At 52.5% G+C, this 27,379-nt stretch overlaps 1 protein-coding gene across 1 annotated transcript; it reads left to right on the top strand.

The window, feature by feature from the left end:
* Positions 1-1,741: 1,741 nt before the first annotated feature.
* Positions 1,742-26,447, top strand: DHX34 (DExH-box helicase 34). Its single transcript, XM_015242939.3, has 17 exons — positions 1,742-1,795; positions 5,067-6,047; positions 8,905-9,216; positions 11,633-11,887; positions 14,011-14,113; positions 14,510-14,727; positions 15,339-15,513; positions 16,791-16,984; positions 17,675-17,776; positions 19,380-19,622; positions 19,856-20,029; positions 20,384-20,501; positions 21,642-21,748; positions 23,953-24,234; positions 25,074-25,250; positions 25,409-25,547; positions 26,189-26,447. The coding sequence occupies exons 2-17, from the start codon at positions 5,343-5,345 to the stop codon at positions 26,320-26,322; spliced, it is 3,438 nt and encodes a 1,145-aa protein (XP_015098425.1). The 5' UTR covers positions 1,742-1,795; positions 5,067-5,342; the 3' UTR covers positions 26,323-26,447.
* The last annotated feature ends 932 nt before the right edge of the window (positions 26,448-27,379 follow it).

Genomic DNA, 27,379 nt, shown 5'->3' with positions numbered 1-27,379 from the left:
TAAGCAGACGTTAACCAATCTCTTCCCCCTTTTCTTTTGATGATATATGAATTGGCCTCTCTGTGTTCCCAAACGTTTGATAACTGCATGCAACTTCCCACTTGACATTTCAACTCAGTGTATGAAATATAACTCAAAATGCTTAAAACGAACTCTGAATTTTCTCTCTCAGATCCTCCTCCGGCATCTTCCCAATCTCAGTTGATGGCAACTCCGTATGTCCAGGTGCTCAGGCCAAGAATTTGGGGTCATCCTTTCCACCTCTGTTTCTCTCATATTCCATGGTCAATCTGTCAGTCAATCCCTGCAGGTTCTACCTCAAAAGACCCATCTTCTCTGCTGTCATCGCAGTCCAGCAGCCCATTGCAGCTGTCACCTACTGCAGCCGCCTCCTCCCTGGTCCCCTTTTCTCATCTAGATTGCCTGTAGTCTGTTCCCCACATGGGAGCCAGAGGATTCTGTTAAAAGCTAAATCAGCTGAAACTCTGCCTGTGGATCCCACCTTACTCAGATTAGAAGCCAAAGTCCTCACTATGGTGTGTAAGATCTCTCCTTCTCTCCACCTCATTCCCTACTATTCCCCCATCCCTTATCCAGCCACACAAGCCTGCATGCAGGCCCCTGAACCCACTAAGTTTTTGGCCATTTCAGTCTTTGCCTCTGCTGTTTCCTCTACCTAGAATACTCACCCAGAGGGGATCCCATGACTTGCTACCCCACTTTTTTCAACTCTTGGCTCAAATGCTATTTTCTGGGAAATGTCTTCTCTGACCATCCCTGGACCAAAAGCATCACTCTTTACCCCTTTCCTGCTTTGTTTTTCTCCAAAGGGCATGCAGTTTTGCTTGGCATTCTATTTATTTTAATCTAATTATGTCCGTCTGCCGCACCAAAATAGGAGCTCCACTTTGTTTTGTTCATTGCTGTATCCTCAGTGCCTTGAACTGACTCCAGAACTGAAGGCTGTACCTTCTTAATGGCAATGTCATCCTAAGGAAGAAGGAGAATGACAGAAAGGATATAAAAATAAAAATGAAAGATCTAACATTTATCGAGTGCCTATAGGTACACTAGTGAAAATAGTTTCTGTACCTTATGTAGACTTTTTCATGTATTTTTTTCAACAATCTTGAAGAGTAGGTATTATCCTCATGTTATAAGTAGGAAAACAGGTTCAGTGCCACAATGACTGTCCTGTCTAGGATGAAAGAGAACTCACTTTTCTCCTTCATTGAGTCATTCATTCAGCAAACATTTACAGACAAATCCCTGTAGTGGATGCTGGAGAACAGGACTTGCAAGACAGAAATGGCCCCTGCCCTCAGGGAGCTGGGGAGTTGACTTGTATTATTTATAAGTGAATTCATAAGGTGAAATATACATTAATACAATTATGCATTAATAAATATGAATTATAATAAATAAACCAAGGGAATATTTTGATAGTGTCTGGGCCCCGGCCAGCTCCCTCGTTGGGCTAAAACCCCGGAGTCCGCGCGATTCCAGGGTACAAGTGGCTGTTCAGGTACAAGGTAGAGCAAGTCTCCACCGTCACGACTCCACAAGCCTCTAGAGGGCGCAGTCACCCGAGGCTCCGCTCGAAGCGAGAAGGGGCCTGAGAGTGCTGTACGCAAGCGCAGAGCGAGTCTTGGGCGCTCGCAGCTGCCCACTGGTCCTCTGTCTGCGGCGGGGCGGGGCCGGGCCGTGAGGATGGCGTGCGCAGGCGCAGAACCGGTTTCGGGTGCGTGAGGGGCGCTGGGAACCGGAAGTGGAAGCTTTGGCGGCGTTTAGTGAGGTGAGGGAGGCGGGGCGGCTGCCCGGGGCCGTGGTGGCGGCGGTGGCGGCTGTAGCGGTGGTGGTGGCGGCGGCCGGAGTTGTACTGGGTCGGGGGTAGATTGGGAGCGAAAGAGGGGTAGAGGGAAATCCCGGGATGAGGGAATGTGTTGGAGGAGGCCGAGGGGCCCGGAGAAGCGGACAGAGATGGAACCTAAGCGTTCCTGAGAGAACCTGGGGGTCGGAGAGGCTGAAAGAAATAGAAAGAAGCTTCAAGAAGCTGAGGGACCGAGAGACGGAAAAGTTGAGAGAGGGAAGCTGAAAACTAGAGAGATCGAAGGCAAGAGGCTGATGGGTTCATAGGGACTACGAGATAAAGGTGGTCGCACCGTGAACTTGGGAGATGGAGGGAAACGTAGTAAGAGTAGAGTGGAAACTGGGGATCAGAGATAGTCCGAAGAGTAAACTGGAAGAAGAACGAGAGGCAGAATCGGAGGGAGACACCGACGGATAGGGAAAGGTGGAGATGGTGAGATGGGGGAAATTGACAACAGCCGACATGAAAGGGGTTGAGAGAAGAGAAGAGCAGCTGAGGGAAGGAGACTTGGCGAGAAAGTAAGAGATCGGAACGGAGCGAGATAGATAGGAAATGGGAGATAAAGCCAGATAGATGAAGAGAGTAATCCTGAGGATGGAGAGATGGTGAGACAGTGCAAATGGAGAAAAGGAGAGAGAGCAAGTAGAACTGAGAAGACAGTGTCAAATTTAAAAATGGAGGGTTAAAGCCAGACAATGGAGAGTTACATTGAGAAATGAAGACAGGGCTAAATGAAGCCAGAATCCCTAGATTTTAATTTCTCATCTGCCACTTACTACTTAAACTCTGTGGCTCAGATAATGATAATAGCACCTTCTTAGGGTTGTGAGGAAACCGTCTATATGTGTGTATGATGTATATGTATGCATATAAATATATATGAGTGACTTAGAATAGTACCTGATAGATATATGAGCAAGCCCTAAGTAAATGTTAGCTATTGTTGAAGCTTCAGACAATTGGGAGACAAAGTTTTAGATGGAGAAATGGAGACAGACGGAGAGTCATGCTGGAGGAAGAGACAGGGAAGGAGACAGAAACGGAGAGTCAAAAAAGGGTTCAAACAGAAAATGAAGTCAAATGAAGAATGGAAGAGGAGTGGAGTCAAAGGGAGAAAGACAGTTGCAGAGAAAATCAGACTGGAAAATAGACTCAGAGTGGAAGAGAATCAGATAAATGAAAAGAGATGGGGCCAGGCAAGGAAAGGTAAGAGAGATGAGGATGGTGAGCAAGATGGACCAAAAAAAGAGAAGAACCTGAGAACTGCAGATGGAGGGCCAGAGAGGAAAGAAATCGGGAAAACCTCTAAAAGCCAGAAGCCTAGGAAATAGAGGCCAAGAGGCTAAGAGAGCAAGAGGTGGTCAGAGATGCAGGTACAGAGAAACTAGTAGATCCAGAAAATCTAAAGGGTAACCTAGGAAGAGAGACTCTGAGAGCCGTGAGGATGCTGTCATTCTGGCCACACGTGCCTGCTTAGGCAGTTAGCAGCCTGAGAGGACTGCACTCCTCCATTTCATTGTCCCCGTCCTATTCTGAGAATCACTGGCTCAGGATCACAGCAGCCTTTCAAGACCTCTTCCTTTTCCTTCCCTTCTAGAACAGGAATTCCCTCTGAAGCTGCTGTGACAACCCCCAGCCCAGAAAGTGGTGTGCACTCCCCACAGGCTACTGCAGCTCCGCCAGTTCACACATTCTTCACTTGAAACCTTTACCTGGCTCTGATTACTCCCAGAGTTGGCCCAGGTCCCTCTGAGACTGCAGAGAGCAAGAATCTCTGAACTCTGTTGTGTGATGGCCCTGAAAGCCTGAAGGCAGAGTAGGGTGTAAGCATCACTAATACCAATGTGAAGGTGAATTGTGGCCTTTTGAGCTTACTTTTTCCAGGTTCTGTGCCTGTGATTCCTCTCACTGTTTTCCCTATGTTAGTCACTGAGGAGAGAAAGCACTGGACTTGAATAGTAGTTACTATTTAGCTTCTCTATGTCAGGCTAGGTGATAAACACTGCAGTGTTTTGAGATGGAATTGTCCCCATTTTATAGATGAAGGAAGGCTCAAGGGAGTTTGTTAATGGCCACACATGTAGTAAATGCTAAGGCTGAGATTCAAACCCAGATCTGCCTGACTCCAAAGTCTTAACCACGGAAGACTCAGAACACTTTTAAGGTCATAAACTTCTTTAAAAATCTGAGTGGTGGGCTTCCCTCCAGAAAATTGCACAGACAAGGGGATGTTCTTTATGAGTTAGGACTTAAATGCAGCTAAGAATCAGAAGCCAAATCTTAAGCAAAAAGACATTTTCTTGTGTAGCTGTGCAGTGGAGGGTTGGAGGGAACGAAGCCTCAATCACTAAGTGATGTTGCCAATCTCTCCCCCTTCTCTCTTCCACTTCTCTCCTTGTAGTCGCTCAGTGACCACCCTTGTGCATGCCTCACTGTACCCACATGCAGACTTCCCTGTAAGATATCTAGGAAAGACTATTTGCTTCAAGAGCTACTGCAAACACTCTGGGTTTCTATCATCCTTGCTTAATCACTAGATAAAATGAGAGCTTTTCTCTCCTACTAAACCAGAGTAGATTTCAGAGAAAGGCCCTGATTGGCCCTCCTCGGGTCATGTGTCCACTTCTCAGACCAATCACTGGTTAAAGGGGAAGTAGGACACTGTGATTGGCCAGGCTGTTGTCACTTGCCCAACCAGTAGGGGTTCTCTGACTTAATGACGGTGGGGACCATGTGGAATCCAAGAAGGGCTGCTCTGGGAAAGAAAGTGTTATCAGACAAAAAACGAAGGAAAGTGCCAGGCAGGCAAAAACAAAACATGTAATGCAAAACTTGCAAAATTGTGCACTTAATTTGAAAGGGTTCCCAGGGGGTCCTGAAGCTCAGTAGACCCCAGATTAGGATCCCTTGCCTTACTCTTTTCCTTATACTGCACCTCTCTCCTGTTGTAGCCTCATGACCAGGTTCTGCTATTGACTTTCCTCCAGGTCAAACGTCCCCTCCTCAAAAGATCCTTCCCTGACTCCCAAGCAGGTCCCCGGGCTTCCTTTATCACAGCCTCCATCACTGGGTTGTCAGAGTCTGCTCTGACATGGGACCAAGACCACCTGTGGGGGCTCAGTGTGGTGCTTACAGAACAGCAGGCTCTCAGTAAATGTTTCTGAAAATGAATGTGTCTTATGTTCCCTCCCGCAAGCCTTCAGGGCCCAGGATAAACTTGTGCCCATCCCAGAGATCACCCCAGGAATCGTGAGGTGCCCTGTGTGTCACCAGCTTGACCTAGGCCACTTTGTCATCGCCTGCAGTGATCCTGGATCACCAATGAAAAGGAAGTTAGCTCTTTGAAGAGGAAGTGCTTTGTTATTGCAGGCCCTGGCCTCCCACTGCAGGCAGACAGCCATGGCAGAGAATTTTTGGTCCAGGTGATCAGAACTGACGCCACTTTTGTGACTGTGCCGGGATTAGCCACAGCATGTCCCCTCCCAGAACAAGGGAGGGCAGGGGTCACTGGGACCAACACCAGGCTCCCAGTCAGGAGGTGGCCCCGGAGAAATGGAACTGGAATTGTCCAGAGACACGTCGCCTCTTCGAGGATGCCTTCTTCCATGATGAGGGTTATATCCGCCAGGGTTCTGAGGAATGCCAGAAATTCTGGAGCTTCTTTGAACGCTTGCAGAGATTCCAGAATCTCAAGACCACCCGGAAGGAGGAAAAAGATGCTGGCCATCCCAAGCACAGAATCGCTGCCCTGTCGGACCTACCTCGCACTTACGACCCGCGCTACCGCATCAACCTCTCTGTCCTTGGCCCTGACACTCGGGGCCCTCGGGAGCTGGGCAGGTGCCTGCCCCCGGAGAGAGTGTCCGAGTTCCGCCAAGCCCTGTTGCACTACCTTGACTTTGGCCAGAAGCAGGCTTTTGGGCGGCTGGCCAAACTGCAGCGTGAGCGCGCAGCGCTCCCCATCGCCCAGTACGGGAACCGCATCCTGCAGACGCTGAAGGAGCACCAGGTGGTGGTGGTGGCAGGTGACACGGGCTGTGGCAAGTCCACTCAGGTGCCCCAGTACCTGCTGGCTGCTGGCTTCAGTCACGTGGCATGCACCCAGCCCCGGCGAATTGCCTGCATCTCGCTGGCCAAGCGCGTTGGCTTTGAGAGCCTCAGTCAGTATGGCTCGCAGGTGAGTGGGACCTAACAGGCTTCTGGTTTTTCCCTTGTGACCTTGTGGAATAAGTTGCTGACGGTATCGAGAAAGTTACAGAAACACTTAACCCTTTGAACCAGTGATGATTCTTCTACAAATTTACCTATAGATTGGCCTGGATATGGTCCAAATGACAAAAGCACTAACATTGCCCAGGGTAGCAATTTAAGAGTTAAAAAATTGGAAATGCCTAGATGTTTATCAATCTTTTTTCCCCGGCAGTCACGAAAAAGGAATGGGAATCCTTCTTACTAATGACTTCTAGGGTGCTAATCCTGGCTCCACCACTTAAGAAGTGTTGCTGTTGAAGTTACAACACTCAATGGGGAGGGCATAGCTCAAGTGGTAGAGCGTGTGCTTAGCATACACCGTGTCCTGGGTTCAACCCCCAGCACCTCCTCTAAATATAAACAAATAAAACTAATTACCCCCCCGAAAAAAAAATTTTAAAAATACATAAATTGAAGTTGTAACACTCAACACAAAAGAGGCCACATAAATATAGAGCTCTGAGAATTTTCATAAGTTGACTGTTTATGTAACTTGCACCCAGATAAGAAAAAATCGAACTTACTAGCACCCCAGAAACCTTGTTTCCACTTCCGGGTACTGCCCTGAGGCCCCGAGAGGCATCACGATTCTTTGTGATAAGCTGTCATTTTAGTGCCGGGTTGATTATCACACCTGCGTTCATGAGAGACGATCACAGATGACTTTTGCCTCTCGTTCTTACTTTTTCTAAATGGAATCAAAAAGTATATACGCTGTTGCCAAGCATGGCCTCTGTTACTCAGTATTAAGTTTGTGAGACGACTCTGTGGTGTTAGCATGTGTGTGTACACTGTTCATGCTGCTCTGTGGTATTCCGCTGTGAAGGCGCCACGAGTATTTGTCCCTTCTACTGTTGATGGGAATTTGGGAGATTTCCAGTTTCAGGGTGAATGGTACTGCTGCCAACATTCTATAGCATGCCTTTTGGTGTCTCTTTTTTTCTTTCTTTCTATTTTTAGTTTTACTTTTTAAATTTTTTCTTATTTCATGCTCATATAATTGCATTTTTTTTGTTTTTTTGCATTTTTTAAAATTGAAGTATAGTTGATTTACAATGCTGTGTTAGTTTCTGGTGTACAGCATAGTGATTGAGTTATATATATGTGTGTGTGTGTATTTTTCATTATAGGTTATTACAAGCTATTGAATGTAGTTCCCTGTGCTATACAGTAGAACATTGTTGTTTATCTATTTTATATATAGTAATGTGTTTCTGCTAATCCCAAACTCCTAATTTATCCTTCCCACCTCCTTTCCCCTCTGGTAACTGTAACTTTGTTTTCTATGTCTGTGAGTCTGTTTCTGTCTTGTAAGTTCATTTGTGTCGTTTTTTCAGATTCCACATGCAAGTAATATTATATGATACTTGTCTTTCTCTGTCTGACTTACTTCACTTAGTATGACAGTCTCTGGGTCCATCCATGTTGCTGCAAAAGGCATTATTTCATTCTTTTTTATGGCTGAGTAGTATTCCTATATGTGTGTGTATATATGGCACATCTTCTTTATCCAATCATCTGTTGATGGACATTTAGGTTGCTTCCATGTCTTGACTATTGTAAATAGTGCCGCTGTGAACATTGGGGTGCTTGTGTCTTTTCAAATTAGAGTTTTCTCCTGCTATATACTCAGGAGTAGGATTGCTGGATTATATGGTAACTTTTAGTTTTTTAAGGAATCTCCATACTGTTTTCCATGGTGGCTGCACCAAATTACATTCGCAGCCTTTTGGTATATATTTTTGTTGGGTATATGTCTAAGTGGGATTGCTAGGTCATACCAATTCTTGTTATGGTTAATCTTTTTCATTTTAGGTTATCGGGTGGGTGTGTAGTGGTATCACATTTTAATTTGCATTGTGGGTGTCATTTTGTGTTTCCCTGATGACTAAGAATGTTTAACACATTTTCATGTATTTATTGGTCATTTGGAGATCCTCTTTTGTGAAATGTCCGTTCAAGTCTTTTTCCCATTTGTCTTTTGTATTTTTTGTCTTTGTTCTTGACTTACGAGTCTTTACAGAAACTGAATATGAGTCCTTTGTAGAATTTGTGTATTGCAGATCTTGTCTTCTACTCTGAGTTCATTTTCTGAATGGAGTCTTTTGATGATGGTGCCCCATTTAAATATAATACAGTCTAAATATTTTCCTTGTATGGTTGGCACTCTTTGGGTGCTGTTTAAATAATTTTTGCCTACTTTAAGGTCATGAAGATGTCCTGTTTTCTCCTAACAACTTTTCCATTTAGAACTGTAATTCATCTGAAATCAGTATGTGTGTATATGATGTGAGGTAGGGGTTAAGGTACATTTCTTCTCACTTGGACTTTTTAGCGGGTTACCTTGGCTGAGTGACCTCAGTTTTCCCATCTGTGAGGTGGGCATAATAATAGTGCTTACACCGTGTGGTGATTGTGAGGATGAAATGAGTTAATATACATAAAGCATTCAAAGCAGTTCCTGGAACACAGTAAAGACTTAAAGAAAGATTAATCATAACTATTCTAATTAAGTAGTATCATACACCAGGCTCTGTGCCAAGCACTTCCTCTGCATTAGCACATGTAATTCTCACAGCATCTAAGAGGGAAAAATACATATCTGAGGCATAGAATTGCTTGCCCCAAGTCAACGGCACTAAGTGGCAGAGGTGGCATTTGAACCTAAGCCCGTTGGACTCCAGAGTTTGATGTGGGACATTTGCTCAGATTTTCAATCTGGGGTGGGTGAGGGGCGGTGGCCCAGGCCCAGGGTGCTCTCCTGACCACCCTCCCAACCCCAGGTCGGCTACCAGATACGTTTTGAGAGCACACGGTCGGCGGCCACCAAGATCGTGTTCCTGACCGTGGGGCTGCTCCTGAGGCAAATCCAGTGGGAGCCCAGCCTGCCCCAGTACCAGGTCCTGATCGTGGATGAAGTCCACGAGCGACACCTCCACAACGACTTCCTCCTGGGTGTCCTGAGGCGCCTGCTGCCCACCCGGCCCGACCTCAAGGTCATCCTCATGTCGGCCACCATCAACATCTCGCTCTTCTCCAGCTACTTCTGCAGCGCCCCTGTGGTCCAGGTGCCGGGGAGGCTCTTCCCCATCACGGTCAGTGCCCCCCCACCCCCAGACTGCCCACCTGGTCTCCGGCCAACCTGGACATATCCCTTCTCTGCTGTTCTGTTTCCCATCTCTTCTTTTTCTCCTCCATCTCTTTAATTAAGGATGTTCTCCCCTTGCCTCTCTGTTTTTCAAAGCTGTTTTCTTTTTTTAATTAATTTAAAAAGAAATTGAAGTATAGTCAGTTTAGAATGTTGTGTCAATTTCTGGTATACAGCATAGTGATTCAGTTTTTATTTATACGTATATAATATATATATGTTCGTTCCCTTTTCATATTCTTTTTCATTGTAGGCTATTACAAGGTATTGATTACAGTCCCCTGTACTCTACAGTAAGACCTTGTTGTTTATCTATTTTGCATATAGTAGTTAGTACGTGCAAATCCTGAGCTCCCAATTAAAGCTACCATTTTGTGAGTATTTGCCATTTGCTGGGTAGAGTGCTAAGTGCTTGTTAGATGAGACCCCAAAATTTAAAGGCTCAAAAAATATAGAAATTAATTTTTCTTGTATTCCAGTCCTGCTGGTCCAGGCTGATGGGCAGCTCTGTTGCACATGGTCATTCAGGGACCCAGGTTCCTCCTTCCTCATCGCTCTACCATCTTGTCGGGCAGGGTTTCTCAGACTCAGCACTGTTGACATTTGGGGCTGGATAATTCTTGGTTGTGGGGGCTGCCCTGTGCATTACAGGGTGTTCAGCAGCCTCCGTGGCCTCTGCCCACTAGATGCCAGTAGCTTTCTCCTCCCTTAGCTGTGACAAACAAAAATGTCTCTAGATGTTGCCAGATGTCCCGTGGGGGTACAGAGCCACCTCTGATAAGAACCACTGTCCTGGGGGAGTTGTCCTGATTTGTGTGGTCAGAGGTTGAAGAGGGAAGGAGCCAGAGGCCAGGGAAAGTGGCTTGGCTTTAGACTGGACATGACCTTGCTTCACTGAGCCCCACCTAGCTGCAAGGGAGGCTGGAAAATATCAACTCTCTCTCTCTCTCTTTCTCTCTCTACGTGATGGGTGCTCAGGAAGAAAACAGACTTACTGGGGACCGCTGTGGGTCTCCCATACCACTCAACACACACGATCTCACCCCATGCTCATAGCAGTCCTGGGGGTAGGCTCATCTCCACCGTGTTTCATAAACCTGCCTGCCCACCTGAGACGCAGCTATTGCTTAAGAAGCTGAAATCAAGAAACAGACCTTTTAGATGAAAAAGAGGGAGTTTTTTGGTACTCATGAAAAATAATGTTTTTGGGTCCTCTTACAGTTTGCTTTCCCCAAGCTAGGCAGAGATCCTTTTCAGCTCTTCAGTTTCCCCAGCAACTTCTGCCCTGAACTTTCCCCGCGTTTCTCGACCTATTTGCTATGGCCTGCGTGTGGGTTTTATCAGCCATGACATTGATGATCACAGCTGACATTTATCAAGTGTGTACTGCACGCTGCACAGTGAACAGCATGAGCTTGCGTGAGTCCCTCACCACAGCCTTGGTGGTTCTGGGCGGGGAATTACTTCCCTTCCTTCTTTCACCCATAAAGGTAAAAATGAAGCTCAGGGGTGTGAAGTCCCTTGTTCATGGGACAGCTCAGGAGTGACAGAGCCAGGATTTCAGTCCGACTCACAGACAGACATGGCCCTGCGCTGGATAGATTCTGTTTGTCCTTTTCCAGCTCTCCTTTGCCCTTGCCCAACTTCCTGTCTTCCCTGGGGAGGCCCGTCTGTATGGATGGCACTAATGGAGCCCTGCCCCTCTGGCTCCCGCTGGCCAGTGGGGGAAGGAGAGTCAGCCCCCTCCCTCCAGGTCTGTAGTGGGCTGTGACCCTTGCCTGAAGTCACAGCTCCTTTCAAGATGTCCCTCCACACAGCTGCCTCCTTTATGGTTTTGATAACCCCTCCTTCCTCTTGTACCTTGGGGCCAGTGATTGATAACAGCGCTGAAGTTCCTCGCACCAGGAAATGCACTGTCCCTTGTGGTTTCTTGGTCTCAGTGCCCATCAATCTGTCTTCTAAGTAGCCATGAAAAAAAAAAGTGAGGATGCTTTCAGAGAAGTGATTTCTAGGGTTTTAATACTGTCCCCGCCCCTTACAATTCTGTGGTCATTGTTGGAGTTACACTCCCAACACAAAATGGTGCACGTGTCCCCAGGGAACAGTTCAATTGATTTTCACAAATTAAATGCCTGTTAGAGACCAGCTTTAAAAAAACATCAAACGTTACCAGCACCCCAGAAGCCCCCCAGTTACCTCGACACTTTGTCCTGTTACTATATCCTCGTCCAGTTATCCTATGTGAATGTGCCGTCTGCTGCCCGACTGATCTGTGTCTTCTCCGTCAGCCTGTGGCCTCCCAGCCACATGGCTCTGAGCTGGGATGACACGGTGTGCCCCTGGCTGGGGCTGTCTCCTCCCAGGTCGTGTACCAGCCACAAGAGGTCGAGCCGACAACGTCCAAGTCGGAGAAGCTGGACCCGCGGCCCTTCCTCAGGGTGCTGGAGGCCATTGACAATAAGTACCCTGCTGAGGAGCGGGGCGACCTCCTGGTCTTCCTCAGCGGCATGGCAGAGATCAGCGCTGTGCTCGAGGCAGCCCAGACCTACGCCAGCCACACTCAGCGCTGGGTGGTGCTACCGCTGCACAGCGCCCTCTCCGTGGCCGACCAGGACAAGGTATCACACACGGCCAGGTGGAGTGGGGCGGGCGGGGGTCTAGCCATGCAGGCCAGAGGGGGAAGAGGGGTTGGGGGCGGCTAGTGCAGGGCCGAGGTGACACCACCCCTCAGGGCTGTGGGTGGCAGAGGGGCTGCTCCCATCTTTGGGTGGCGGAGTATGTGTCAGGGTGAGCTTCCTGATGAGGCCAGAGGCATTGGAGCTGAGCCTTGGAGGACAAGGAGGAGTCGGAGTAGGAGAAGAGGGAGGAGGGCAGTCTAGTTGGGGGAGCACCTGGAGCAAAGGCCTGGAGGTGGGAATCTGTGAGTTGGGTGTGTGTAAAGATGGTGAGACCTGGAGTGGTAGACAGTGAGGCTGGAGTGAAAGGGAGCTGGGAGAGAGGCCTTCGGGTCACTGTCTTAGTTACTTATTGGCGTGTAACGAATTACTCCAGAACCTAGCAGCATGTTTACTGCTCCATTCAGTATCTCACACAGTTTCTGTGGATCAGGAATCTGGGAGGGGCTTAGCTGGGTGGTTTTGGCTCAGAGTCTCTCATGAGGTTGCAGTCAGATGACATATGGGGCTGCTGTCATCTGAAGGCTTGGCTGGGGCTGAAAGATTCTCTAGGGGGCTTTCTGAGTGTCCTCACAATAGGGTGGCTGGCTCTTCCTAAGAGACCAGAGCAGAAGCCACAACACTGTTTATGACCTAGCTTTGGAAATCACGAACCATCATTTCTGCAGTATCCCTTGGTTAACGCGGTCTGCCCTGTTCAGGGGGAGGGTACTGGGAGTGTGTGAATCCCAGGAGGCGAGACTCCCCCAGGCCATCCTAGGGCCTGACTCCTACAGTCCCCTTGGGAAGAATCCCTTCAGGTCACACTTGGTCGTTTAGTGGTTCAAGAAAGAACCTTTGAGCACCTCCTTAGTGCCTCCCTTGGCACTAAGCATATCCCAGCCAAAGTATGTGGAACACTTGCATGCTGGCCAGGGTTCTGAGATCTGTCTCTCATCCTCATAGCTGGCCTATCTGCCAGGTCCATTGTTGTCCCCATTCAACAGATGCAGAAACTGAGGCATAAGCATGTGTGCAAAGTTGTATAATTGGCAGAGCCAAACTAATTTGGTAATTCAGTACGAGAGCCCATGCTTCTAACCAGAGGTTGGCAGACTTGCCATAAAGAGTGCGTGTTTTTAGGTATTGTGGGCCGTATGGTTTGTGTATAGCTACTTTACTATTACAGCTAGAAAGCAGCTCTAGACTGATCATATGAGGCTGTGTTTCATCACAACTTCATTTAGAGGGGTGGGGATAGCATGCATGAGGTCCTGGGTTCAGTCCCCAGTGCCTCCATTAAAAATTTTTTTTTAATTAAAAAAAAACCTTGGTTTACAAAAATAGGTGGCAGGGTGGGTTTGGCCCACAGGCTGTAGTTGCTGCCCACCACTCTTAACCACTATGCTCTTGGGTCCATGAGGAGGGCGTGTGCAAAGGGCCTGGGGTGAGAAAAAGTCAGGGCAGCTGGGGAACTACACTTGAATTGTCTGCATCCAGATTGTGATGGGGAAGTCAGGAGAGATGGGACTGGAGAGGTGGGTGGAGTTAGACCACCAGGGGACTTGAAGACCCAATGCAGTGCTCGTATTTGTCCTGAGTGCTCTGGGGGGTCATAGGAGTGTTATGAGAAAGGTGGGGGCGCTGCCAGTTGTGTTTCAGCAGATTCCTCTGCTGCATATGAAGGATGGATGGGAGGGGATGAGACTAGAGGCCAGAAGGCCAGAGAACAGGGAGGAAGCTGGGCAGGGTCCAGGTGGAAAGCAGGGGCCTGGACCAGGGAAGAGGCTGTGGGTTTGGGGAGGAGGGAATGAAATCATGAAATGTTCAAAATGATCAGGTGTGGCTAGATGTATGAGGAGGGAGGGAAGACCTAGGGCAGCCCGTTTCCATCCCTGGTGACCCGGTAGATTTTGCGCCATCTGTGAGATGGGGACCTGAGGAGGAAAGGGTTCAGTGGAAGGAAGCTGAAGCTGTTTTATACATATGGGTGTGAGGTGCTCCAGGAGGTATTCAGGAGGCCGCTGGACACACGGGTCCGTAAGGGCTGAATTAGCCCCCAGTGCTGCCTCTTCACTTTCTCCCAGGTATTTGATGTGGCCCCCGCTGGAGTCCGGAAATGCATCCTCTCCACCAACATTGCCGAGACCTCAGTCACCATTGATGGGATCCGCTTTGTAGTAGATTCTGGTAAGGGCTGCCCCCCTCCGCCTCAGCCACCCTGAGGACCTAGAGAGAAGTGTGAATTCTGGAGATGTGCACATATCTGGAGGGAACTCCAGACTGAAGCAGGGAGTAAGTAGTGTTTAGGGCTGTTTGCCTGATACCTGGTAGGTGCTTAATAGTATTTGTTGAATGACTGAACCTCTGAATGGGTAAAGGCTTGAATAAATAAATAAAAGATGTGTCAGTGAGGAAACTGAAGAGTACATTAACAAAGTGGCACTGTGGGGCCCAGAATGACCTACTGGTTAGTGTTACTGGAATAAAGGAATAAGTGAGGGTGTCTGAATGAAAGGCCGGGTCAAGGGCCAGGCGTGTGGAGGGCCCACGTGGCTCCTGCACACACGTTCCCTGCCCACCCAGGGAAGGTGAAGGAGATGAGCTACGACCCACAGGCCAAACTGCAGCGGCTGCAGGAGTTCTGGATCAGTCAGGCCAGCGCGGAGCAGCGGAAGGGCCGGGCAGGCCGCACGGGCCCTGGCGTCTGCTTCCGCCTCTATGCCGAATCGGACTACGATGCCTTTGCCCCATACCCTGTCCCGGAGATTCGGAGGGTCGCCCTGGATGCATTGGTGCTGCAGGTGAGACAGGGGCCAGGAGGGGACTGGATCCTGAGTGCCAGGGAGGAACCTGGGAGGCACTGAGACAGGACAAATCCCAGGGTTTCAGGGTCAACAGCGCAGGGCTGCCTGGCCACTGAGGGGAACCCATCCCTTCCAAACATCTGATCACGTGTTGAGGGGAGAACTGTTGTCCTGGATCCACGGGGTCATAGGCAGAACCTCATGACTCAGTGCTTTCAGCTGTAACAGGAAACCCATCAAGAAGTGGCTTTTAAAACCAGGGTTTCTCAATACATTCTATGTCACGGCTCATATCTCAGTAGTTCGTTTTGCTTAGATTAGGCAGCTGTGACAAATAGACCCACTCACAACGGCTGTGTTCTGCCAACACAGCAGAACGTTAGTCCTCAGGTTGGCGGGCAGCTTCCTGTATTAGGGGACCCAGGCCTTTTCTGTCTTGCATCTCTGTCATCTCCCCAGGGCCTCTTCCTCATCGGCATCAGCCAGCGAGGGGGAAGGAGCGTGGGAGGTGGGTTCGGGAGGGTTTGAGGGCCAGGTCCACAAGCGATGCGCTTCCCTTTTACTCACCCTGGTTGGAGCTCAGCCAAGGGGTTTGGTTCTCATTCCAGATGAAGAGCATGAATGTGGGGGACCCCCGAACCTTCCCCTTCATCGAGCCCCCACCACCATCCAGCTTGGAAACAGCCATCCTCTACCTCCAGGACCAGGGGGCCCTGGACAGCTCAGAGGCCCTCACCCCTATTGGGTCCCTGCTGGCCCAGCTGCCTGTGGACGTCGTGATTGGTGAGGAGCCCCCGCTGGGAGTGAGTGTGGGACACCACTGTGAGTGACCCAGAGGCAAGCCTGTTCCTTCTCAAGGCCCTGTTCGTTCATTCACACGTCCTCTGTGCCAGGCACTGTTCTAGCACCAGGGATACAGCAGTAAACAAAACAGACACCTCTCTCTGCACAGTCTGTTCCCAGCCCCACCCTGGTACCCGTCTCTTGCGGTTGTAAGGATGTCAAAACTGCCTGCCTCTTCCTCTTGCTCTTTCCTGAGTCATTCCCTACCCCTCCCAAGGAACTTGCTGACTGAGGCGTATTCATCTTGCCTGATTCCCCTGACATAAGACATTCTGTATCTACCAGCAATCCACGGCCCACAGAATGTCCCCAGCTGGGTTCTACCACCTGGGGCACCATTTCCCAAGCGTGATGCTCAAGGGAACCTCCTGCCTATGTCAGTATCATTACAGTCCCCATCACTGCCACCTGCTGGAGCTCCAGGACGGGCAGGAGGTTGGGTACCACCAACCTTGAGGGCCGCCCAGGGCTGTGAAGGTGGTTATTTTTGTTTGTTTTAGAGGGAAGGGGGCTAGTGCAAGGGGATCTGAGAGGAAAGAGAACGTTCTGTGGTCATTTGCTGTGTGTCAGTGGGAGACTTTATGGCCCTTATTTAATCTTTACCTGATGAGGGGAGGGCCTCCGGGCACCCCTGTTGTGCAGATGGAAACTGAGGCTCAGAGGAAGGTTGTCACTCGCTTACCCAGGGTCGTGCAGCAGGCAGTTGGCAGGCACGCCCCAGCCAGGCTGGCGCCGTCGGCCGCCAGGCCCTGCGGGGCAGGAGACACAGCGGTGCGGTGCTGGGGGCTCTGGGCCCAGCTGGCTCAGTCACCGGTCATGCTTTGTGCTGAGTGGAGCTCTGAGGGCTTCACCAGTGAGTGGAGCTCTGGGGCTTCACCCCCAGCAGGTAGTGCTGCCGTTAGCCCATTTCACAGATAGGGAGATGGAGGCACAGAGAGGTGGAGGGACTTGCCCGAGGTGACAGAGCCAAGGGGGTTCTGGGACAGCTTTGTTCTAGTGCCCAGCTTTATCTTATGATAAGTGTGCCAGAAACTTTCTGGAAAGGTCGGCAAGGGGAACAGTGAGGATGGGTCAGATGCGTGGCGTGCAGGTGGAAACCGTCTTTCATCACGCTGGGGTGCGATTCTGGGTTTGATTGTGTCCCTTGGTGGGCAAGGTGGAGGGCGGGTCCGGTGGCGCCCCGAGGTCCTGAGGGCTCAGCGTGTGTCCGCCCACAGGGAAGATGCTGATCCTGGGCTCCCTGTTCCACCTGGCGGAGCCCGTGCTCACCATCGCGGCCGCCCTCAGCGTCCAGTCGCCCTTCACCCGCAGCGCCCAGAGCAATTCAGAGTGTGCGGCCGCACGGCGGCCCCTGGAGAGTGACCAGGGCGACCCCTTTACGCTCTTCAATGTCTTCAACGCTTGGGTGCAGGTGAGGTTGGCGGCAGGGTGCCCTGTTGGGCTGTCGTTCTGCAGAGGTCAGACCTCCCTGAGGCTATGGCTCCTCCTTGTGCCCCTCTGCACACCCCAGGGAGGACCACTGAGCCCTCCACAGACCCGGCCTGCCTGGGGAGGACCCCATCTCCACCACTGATGGGACTGGCACAGGCAGAGGCCCCGGCTTGAGGGGGAGCCTGGGTTTCTAAAGCACTAAAACCAGTACCATCTGGAGAAAGTGCAGACACCTTAGGGTGGTGTCTGTATATGAAATATGTTTTCCTTGACCCTGCCTGTTTTGGTCCTGGGCAGTGCTGGGGACCTGGTGGTGACTAAAACTACCTGCTCTCCTGGGGCTCACAGTCCAGTGCAGGGAGACAGACCTGTCCCTGGACAGTGACCACCCAGCATGGGCTGTGATGGGGAGTCTAAGGGACTGGAAGAGCCCAGCAGGGGGTGTCTGCCCCAGTGTTGTCTGGGAGGGCTTCCTGTAGGAGGGGGCAGTAGGGCTGAGACCTGAAAGGAGGAGGAAAGCAGGTGTCGCTGAGGGAACGCTGGCGGGTCTCCCACCTGCCTCACCTCCTCCCAGTGGCTCACACTGGGCTCGCCTGGGCGGTGGGTCAGCACCCCTGTCCCTTCTCCCAGCTGGCCAGGCCCTGACACTGGTGTCCGGACCCCCACCCAGGTGAAATCTGAACGGAACAGAAACTCACGCAAGTGGTGCCGCCACCGGGGCATAGAGGAGCATCGGCTGTATGAGATGGCCAACTTGCGGCGCCAGTTCAAGGTGAGGCCCAGGCTGAGGGGTGGGAGCCAGCCTGCCCTGGCACATAGGGCCAGGAGCAAACCTGGGGACGGGGGTCAGGGGGAGGTGGAGTGAGAATATGTGAATACATTCCAGAACATGGTCTTTCTCCTCCTCTGACAATCATCGGAGTCCCAACCTACACCCGCCTCCCCCATCATCACACAACCAGGTATTGGGGATGGTGGGGGGTGGGGAGGGCAACAGGGTAGAAATCCAGAAGGGCTTCCTAGAGGGGTGGACAGGACAGGCAGTCACATGACTCATTCTCATGAAGAGTCTCGCCCTCTGGAGCCAGAGTGCTGAGCTGGCTGCAGAGGCTGAGTGCTGGGAGGCAGCACAGAATGATGGTTGGGGGCACCAGATCTGGAGCCTGAGATCTGAGCTCTGCCATTTGCTGGCAGTTCAACCCCGGGCAAGTTCCTGTGCCTCTTGGGGCCTCAGCCTCTCCCTCTAAAAAACGGGGAAACTAAAAATTGCCTCTGCCTCCGGGCGATCTCGTGAGGGTTAAATGAGTTAATACACATAGAGCATTCAGAACAGGGCCTAACACACAGGTGGTCTCATACAAGTGTTTGCAGTTTTCATTGTTATTATTATGTGGTTCTATAGCTTGCTCCTGTCATTAATATTCCACGGGCGTTTTTCCATCTGAGCACAAAACGATCTGCTGCTGTGTACTTTTCCGCGGCCGTGTAGCATGCCGCGGAATGAAAATAAAATAAAAGAGTCCCTGGTGTAACTGTTCCCTGTGGCTGCAGGAGGGCAGATTGAGGCCCAGAGTGGGCGGTCGCCACCAAGGCCTCCCATGCAGTAACGGGGATCCCCACATTGGTGACCACTGATGTCCCAACCATTCTTGGCATCCCTCAATGTCTTTGACTTTCTAAAGGGCAGCGGCTCAACCATTGTTGGGCTCCAGACACTGAGAAACTAACCCAGTAGGGTCTCTGGGAGGCTGTTTACAAAGGTGTGGGCAGGAGGTCTCTAAGGTGCATCAGAATCCCCAGGAGAGTCTTGTTGTACCCAGATTCCCCACCCACCCCCCTGACACTGACTCAGTCCTTCTGGGATGGGGCCCAGGTCTTGGCGTTTCTGACAATTTCCCAAATGATCCCAGCTGCTTCTGCTGCCGGCCAAAGCACCGCAGTCAGAACCAGGAGTGTAGAAAACCCCCAGGGCTGGTGCAGGCCTGGAGGGGCAGGTCAGAGCATAACCGGAGCCCGGAGCTGGCTGTGTGGAGAGTTCCTCAGGAAGGACCCTGGGTGACGATCGCCTGGCCTCCTCTTCTCCCTCCTGTCCCCAGCCCGGGCATTCCGTTGACCAGGGACAAAGACAGCCTTTCACGGAACAGTCATGTTCCCAGCACTATGCAAAGGCGTGTTCTTGTACAGTCCTGTTCAGCCCCAACAGCCCCAGCAGGGAGGTCCTGGGAGGGCCCCCGATTTCTGTTTGAGGAGAAGTGTGGTTGTAGGGGTGAGGTCACTCGCCAGCCTGCTGCAGGCCCCAGACTGGAACATGCGTCTCCGTCTGGAGCCCACTTGGCTGGCCCTGGGTCCCTCACTTGCGCCCCACCTGCCCCCAGGAGCTGTTGGAGGACCACGGGCTGCTGGCCGGGGCCCAGGCCCCAAAGCCAAGGGACAGCTACAGTCGGCTGCAGCAGCGCCGGGAGCGCCAGGCGCTCTACCAGCTCAAACGCCAGCACGAGGAGGGCGCAGGGCGCAGGCGCAAAGTGCTGCGGCTCCAGGAGGAGCAGGACGGCTACTCCAGTGAGGAGGACCCAGATCGCACAACCTCCCAGGGGGCCGGCGACAACGTGGACATCCAGGTGGGGCGCTGTGGGGCTGTCTGGTGCCTGGAGCCAACGGGGATGGAGTTTGATAGAGGTGGGACATGGGCTGTCCTGGGGTCTGTGGGGCTATGGTTCTGCCCCGACCTCAGGAGACAGGTTTCCACAGACAGGAGTCTGCAGAACCGTTTGGATCCACATACCCTAGTCCAGGCCCCTGGGGGAGTGGGGAGGGCCCCGCAGGAACCCACCTTCCCCCGTGTTGCCACCAGGATGTGAAGTTTAAGCTGAGACACAACCTAGAGCAGCTGCAGGCGGCCGCCAGCTCAGCCCAGGCCCTGACCCGGGACCAGATGGCCCTGCTCAAGCTAGTGCTGGGCCGGGGCCTCTACCCACAACTCGCCGTCCCGGACCCCTTCAACAGCGGCCGCAAGGACTCGGACCAGGTGGGCCTCCTTCCCTCTCCCCATCCCCTTGTGTTGTCCATCACCCCTTCCCAGTGCCTGCTCTGTGCTGGACACAGTAGTGACTGAAATGGCCCTAACCCTGCCTTCATGGGACTCCAGTCCAGTGGAGGGAACAGGCCTGTTCCCAGACAGCTGACCCAGAGCGGTTGGGGCTGAGATGGGGACCTGGGGGCTGAGGGAACAGAGACGGGGACCTGACTAGCCTGGGAGGGGATCAGGGAGGGCTTCCTGGAGGAGGGGACTTCTGAAGGGAGACATGGAGGCAGGAACCTGGCAGTGGGAAGAGCAGGTCCAAGGGCCTCTGTCACCTGGCCCCACCTTTGGCTTCTCCAGATCTTCCATACCCAGGCCAAGCAGGGCACCGTGCTGCACCCCACCTGCGTCTTCGCCAACAACCCTGAGGTGCTGCACACCCAGGAGCTGGAGGTCAGGGGTGGCGAAGGAAGCCGAGGTACCATGAGCCCAGGCGGGTAGGGAGAAGCCCTCCACTGGGATGCGAGGGGCAGGGACCGTGACCTCGGGGTGCACCTCGCCATCTGGGGTCACCCCCTTGCTCCTCCCCACACCCCTCCTTCGCTGGGGCTGGTGATGTGGGACCTGCAGGTCCTAGGAGCCAGACCTCACTGGGTGGCCTTAGCAAGTTCACCACATACTCAGCCTCATGCTCCTCCTGGTGGTGCTGGGCCTCGAGCCCCATGGCTGTTCCTGAGGCCTGCGGTTTTAGCTGGTAGAGCAGTGCCTGCCGGGAGGCATGTTCCGGGAGCCCTGTGAACTACAGGGTTTGGTCTTCCTGGGGGGGCTCCCCCAGCCCCAGCATTTACTCAGTTGGATTCGGTTCACCTAGTGGGATCCAGGCCTCCAGTGCTGCCTGAACTGAGACCAGTCCCATCCTGGGCGCCTCTCCCGAGGTGCACTGGGGTGGGAGTGTCCCCCTGGCCACCTGCAGGGCTGCTTGTGTGCTTTGTCCCTTGGTTGGGAGGGAAGTAATGTACTGTATTAAGATGGTAAATAGCAACCCCCTGAGGATGAGGTTTATAATTTTAAACACCAAAGACAGAATTTGAAATTTTTTTGTCTAATCTTTAACCGCCATGAATTCCTCGTCGTTTTACTTTCTTCTTCTTACATTGTTTTTCTCCTTTTTGAATTTTGAAAATTCCAACATCTTCAAAGTAGAGAGCATGACAGACCCTCCGCGCCCTCACTCAGCGGCATCTACCAACCGCTTTACTTCTGTCCCGGTGCTTTTTTTCCGTTTTTCCTGGAGCATGTTAAGGCAGGTCCCAGACATCATACCATTTGATAATAATAATGATAATCATATTCATAAGGACTGTTTTTTGCATCACCGCAATGCTATTACTGTTCCCAACAAAATTGACAATACTTCTTAATATCACTGAACAGCCGTAGTTGCATTCAGCCTGGCAAAGTGTTTAAAAAATAAGCCCCAGACATTTTATTGTTACACACGAGTGTGTTCGTTGCGTGGATGTGTGATTATCCTAGAGGAACCGGCAGCCCGTTGGGGACGACGGGGTGGGGTGGGGGATTGGAGGTGGGATGCTGAGCTGACTCTTGACCCTTTCAGATGACAAGGACAAGATGAGCAGCAAGCACCAGCTCCTCACCTTTGTCTCCCTTCTGGAGACCAACAAACCTTACCTGGTGAACTGTGTTCGCATCCCTGCCCTCCAGGTGGGTCTCTGCCCGGCCTCCCCGCCTCCCAACTCCCCGTTCTGTGACTGTGTCCCCAGGGCAGGAGGCACGGGGTAGGTCTGAAGGGGCCGCCTTCCCCACAGGCTGGCACAGCATCAGGTGGGCTGTTGTCTTCTGTTTTTTTGTATTCATTCGTCACCTGCTGAGCGCCTGCTGTGCGCCAAACTGTGGAAGGCACACGAGACAAGATCTGGTTCCTGGTGGTCCCTGTTCTCCCCCTGCTCTCTGGGGCTCACATCAGGCAGGGGAAGATGGACAGTAGCAATAAACACAGTACAGCACTAAATGATATGGTAGCGGGTGATAAGAGTTGGTGGAAGAATGAAGAGAATAGGATAAGGGAGTAGGGGGTTTGAGGGGGAGGGGAGGGGCAGGTTCTAGTATGAAATTAGTAGATCTGGGTGGGCCTCTTTGAGAAGGTGCAGCCAGGCAAAGACCTATGGGAGGGAGGGAGCCATAGGGATCTCTGGGGAAAGAGCATCCTGGGCAGAGTGGAAAACAAGTGCAAAGGCCCTGAGGCACCATATGCCTGGTGTGCGCAGGGAACAGCTGGAGCAGAGTCAGTGAGGGGAAGAGCAGCTGGAGAAGAGGTCAGGGAGGTGGGTGAGACTGGATTCCCCCTCCCCACCCATCACCACAGGGTTCTGAGCAGAGCTGGGACAGGGTCTGACATGGAGCCGAGGCCAGGAGGCCGGCAAGGTGACTGCAGTCGTAGAACAGGAGAGGATGGCGGGTGCACCCGGTAGAGGCTGAGGACACGCTGAGTTTGCAGATATACTTGTTTATGTGTCTGCAGGCTGCCCCGTGGTCCCAGGCCCAGCCGTGGTTCTTGCTGATAGGGGGACAGACGAGGCTGGGGTGGGGATGGAGAGGAGGGCGTGTCAGTTGCCTCAGCCACACAGTGAGCAAGGGGCTGAGCCAGAGCTCAGGGCCATGGGCTGCACTGGCAGCCTCCCCCCATCAGATGAGTGTCCCCATTACCTTGACCCCCTCACTTCCATCCCGGGGAACGCAGAAGGAGAAGAGAAACCCTTTGGGCTCCCAGAGCCTCCGGAGATGTTGCTGACACTGTGAGGCCCACCAACACCATGAAAGCTAACTCTGAGCTGCTCCATTATGTATTCATTCAAATGTATATTGAGTGGCCACACCGTGCCAGGCACTAAGGACTCTTCTTGGTGCCGGGGATGCAACCGTGGTCAAAATGGACAAAATTCTCAGGGTTCGTGGGGCTTGTGTATGAGTGGGAGAGGCAGACAGTAAAGAGAAACAAATAAATATAAAGGACCAGGCCAGGCACTCATATTGGTGCCAGACTGGAACACAGCAGCCTGTGGGGAGGAGTGCTGGCGGTCAGCGGGACTTCAGGAGAGAAATGCGTTTGCAAGCCGAGATGTGGCCTGATATTTCAGTCTCCCCAGCCCGGTACAGTTCGCTATGATAGAGAAATTTTAAACAGGCCCCAAAGTAGACAGGATAGCCCATTGAACTCTCATGTTCCATCACTCAGCCCCACGTACCATCCACCTGTGGCCAGTCCTGCCCCATCCACTCCCCCCACCCTGTCCCGGAGAATTTTCCCCAACATCTTGACAATTTTCAAAGAGAAAAGTTGAAAGAAGTGTGCAGTGACCTCTCGTACTCCCAGCCCCCAGTCCCACAGAGAACATTTGGTCTTTGCGTTATCACCTCTCCGCCCATCAGTCTGTTTTAATAGGTGGGTTTTCTTTCTCAATTTCTGGGTACATTTTAAAGCAAGTTGCTGACATCAGTGTCCTTCACCCTGCTTCCCGTTAACTAGCGCTCAGCATTTGTTTGGATATCTTGAGGATAAAATTTACTGTGACACATCCACATCAGGTCCGCCGTCTGAGGGGTATTGACAGGGGCAGACACGTGTAGCCCCCACCCTCAGCAGGTCAGCGCCACGGGGTGAGGACTTAGCCTACCTTGTTCACGCTTGTATCTCCAGCACCCGGAAGAGTATCTGGCACAGAGAAGGAGTGTGGTCAATATTTGCTGCAGAGCTGGCTGGGTGGGTGGGCGGATGCCTTGGAGAGACGGTAGATGCCTGGATTAGAGGATGGGGAGGTGAATGAGGGCGGTGGGCAGGAGCCCAGGCCGGTGGGGGCCTCTCTAAGATGGCTCCCTGCTCCTCACACCACTGTCCGTCTCTCTTCCAGTCCCTCCTGCTGTTCAGCCGGTCCCTGGACACCAATGGCGACTGCTCCCGCCTGGTGGCTGACGGCTGGCTGGAGCTCCAGCTGGCAGACAGTGAGAGTTCTGTCCGGCTCCTGGCGGCCTCCCTGCGGCTCCGGGCCCACTGGGAAAGCGCCCTGGACCGGCAGCTGGCCCACCAGGCCCGGCGGTGGCTGGAGGATGGAGATGAGGAGGAGGAGGCTCCGGTCCACCGCAAGGAGGTGGCAGCCCTGAGCAGGGAGCTGTTGCAGTTCATGGCATCCAAGGTACCGGCCACCTGGGTGCCTGTGCCCCATGGCCGGGGGGGCTGTCCGCCACAAGGATTAAGGCTCTAGAGGGCCCAGTTTCCGGCTTATCAATGTGGGGGTTTTCAAACCAGAAAGGTTGATGACAAGCCCTAGGTCACACAGCTGGTCAGGGTTTTGATCCCGGGATTGGAGCCAGGATTTGATCCCAGGAGCCTGGCTCCAGAGGCCACGCTGTGAACCGCTGCAGCCCTCATTCACCGGATGTTTATTAACACCTGCTGTGCGTGGGGTGCAGGTTAACCCTCATTAGCAGTTAAGGGCTTGCAGGATGTGAGTGGGGCGCTGTAGGGTTCCTGTCTATTTGTGGGGGACAGACAGGAAGAATTGGATAGAGCAGATTTGAAACTAATCCCCTACCTCTTAAGTGGGTATTGAGAATTGATCCTGATTCTACTACATGTGGATGGGGTGGGAGAGAACAGTGCAATCTAGGATGGCTTCCTAGAGGAGTGGAAGAACCCAGTGAGCCAGGGAAAGGGGAACAACCTGACATGCCAGGGAAGGAGGGGCAAGGTGGCTGGACTTGAAGGCCATACTTCAGGTCTGAATGTGTTCCCACAAGTGATAGGGAGCAGAGAAGGGGCCTGGGGAAGGCAGGTGAGATGGGGGATGGGGTACCAGAGCATGTTTTAGACAAGCCTGTGGTAGTGAGTATCTGAAACCATGTTGTGATTGGCTTAAGCAGTTGGCCCCCATAACTGAGATGTCCAGGGGTGGACTTTAGGCACAGCTGGATCCAAGTGCTGTGATCATGTCTGCGTGAGTTTGTCTCCTCTATCTCCTGCCTCTTTCCTCAGGTTTCCTACAGCCTCCGGCGGCTCACAGGGCTGGAAGTCCAGAACCTCTACGTGGGGCCCCAGACCATCACGGCCACCCCTAGTCTCCCTAGCCTCTTTGGCAGCTCTGCCCCGTCCCCCCACCCTACCAAAGGGGGCTATGCAGTCACTGCCTTCCTCACCTACAACTGCCTCACGGTAAGATTCCACCCCGCCGCCAACCACATTCCAACTTCATCCAGGGATGCGGTTTCAGAGCGGGGTCTGCCAGCCCCGAGGGCTTCTGGGAAGGTCCCAGGCTGGGTGGTGGGGGGCAGGGCAGGTTGCCAAGCCCTGACACAGCCTGGCTGTCACAGAGTGATGCGGACTTGTATAGCGACTGTCTCCGCACCTTCTGGACCTGCCCCCACTGCGGCCTGCACATGCCTCTGACACCTTTGGAGCGCATCGCCCATGAGAACACCTGCCCTGAGGCCCCACGGGACGGTCCCCCAGGTGAGGCCGGGGCGGTGAGGGCCGGGCACTGTGTCTGCCAGCTGTCCGTCCAGCCTGTGTTTGTTCCCTCTGCATCTGGGCATTCACTTGACACCTTGGGGATGCACGACCTCAACCCTCTGCCCTGGCTGGAGCCACCTCGTTCTCATGTCTTTGTGTCTGTCTGTCTCTGGTCTGTGTCGCTGCCTCTCTGGTCTGCATCTCTGTTTCTGTCTGTTTCTCTGTGTCTCTTAGTCTTTTCTCTGCCCCACAGCTGTGTCTGCCTTGGCCATGTCCATCCTGTTGTCACCCAGGGGACACCGCAGGGGGCAGACCCCGACGCACTGCCTGCTGCATTGCGCCACATGCCACACCCTGGGGCTTGTTGGGAAGGTGGCAGAGGGGCAACGTAGTCCCATCCCAGGGCTCTCTCTGTTTCTTTCAGTCTCTGTGTCTCTTCTTGTGTCTTTCTTTCTACCTCTCTCAGCCCCTGGGACACAAAGTAAAGACTTGCCTCTGTAAGTGTATTAATCAAGGAAGGCTTCCTGGAGGAGGCAGAGCCAGAGGCCCCAGCCCTACAGCTGCCCAGGATTTGGGGTTGGGGGTGGTGTGAGCGCACCATGGAGCACCCCCCTCACAGCCTCCCTTCTCCTCTTCCTTAGGGGCTGAGGAAGCTGCCCCTGAGCCCCTCCAGAAGGCATCTGCCCTGCAAAGGCCCTACCACTGCGAGGCCTGCCAGAAGGACTTTCTATTCACGCCCACAGAGGTGCTGCGGCACCGGAAGCAGCATGTGTGAGCCCAGCCAGTCCCCGACCAGGGCCAGGACATCTGCCCAAGCCCCCACCTGTGGCTCAGAACTGCGGTCTGGTCTGGCCTCACAGGGAGGGAGCGTGAACACATGAATAAAGTCTTACGTACAGACTCGGGTCCTTTAGCCTGCTCCTGCCCAGCCAGAAAGTAGCAGCTGCCCCTTGTTGGTCCTCCCCACAGTCTAACTGTCATTCCTCCTGTTGCAGGAGGCCAGCTGAGGTGTTCTGGTGTGGGTGCGGGAAGTTAAGGCTGAGCAGGGACCTCAGGTTCCATGTACAGGATCTGGGAGACCCTGCATTGGCCCATCTGTGTGTGTCACTTTGAGAACCGGGCAAGGTCGGGGGTGCTCAGGGTTCACTCCGGCCCATAGGCTGCACTACCAGACCTACTTCTGGCATCGTCACCAGGGCCATTCCTGCTGCGAGGTCCGTGAGCAGTTCTCAGCTGTCCCCTGTGGACTCCCCGGCCATGCCTCCCCTACAGATGTGATAAGGATAGGGGATGCCGAGAATGACTTGATGCCAAGAAATTCCGCAATTCAGTTGAAATGGAAAAATGTCTTGAAAGACACGAACTGCCAAAGCTCACTCAAGAAGTAGATTAACTGGACAATCCTGTGTCTCTGTTAAGGAAACTTAACTGCTAGTTACAAACAGAGGACAGGCGTGGGTGGGTTCACTGGTGACCTCCAGCAGATGGGGAAGGAAACTGACACAGTCAACAACAGCTCATTTTCAAGGTGGAAGAGGACACCTCTGGGCTGGTTTGATGAGGCCAGCGTTGCCCTCATGCCAGAACCAGACTTGGACAAGATGTAGACACGAAAGTCCATCCTAAACGTTTGGCAGCCCGTGTTCAGCAATACATAACAAGAACAGTCCATCGTGGCCAAATGAGATTTATTCTCGGTGTACAAAGTTGGTTTAACGTTTGAAAATCAATCAGTTTGGTCCACCATATTAAAAATAGGAAATGCACTTGACAGATTTTAACATATTGTGGACTTGGGTAAACCCCTTGACCTCTCTGGTCCACTATTTTTT

Source organism: Vicugna pacos, chromosome 9 (assembly GCF_048564905.1).
Source record: "Vicugna pacos chromosome 9, VicPac4, whole genome shotgun sequence".
NCBI classification, from domain to species: Eukaryota; Metazoa; Chordata; class Mammalia; order Artiodactyla; family Camelidae; genus Vicugna; species Vicugna pacos.
This window is presented reverse-complemented; position numbering and strand designations above follow the sequence as displayed.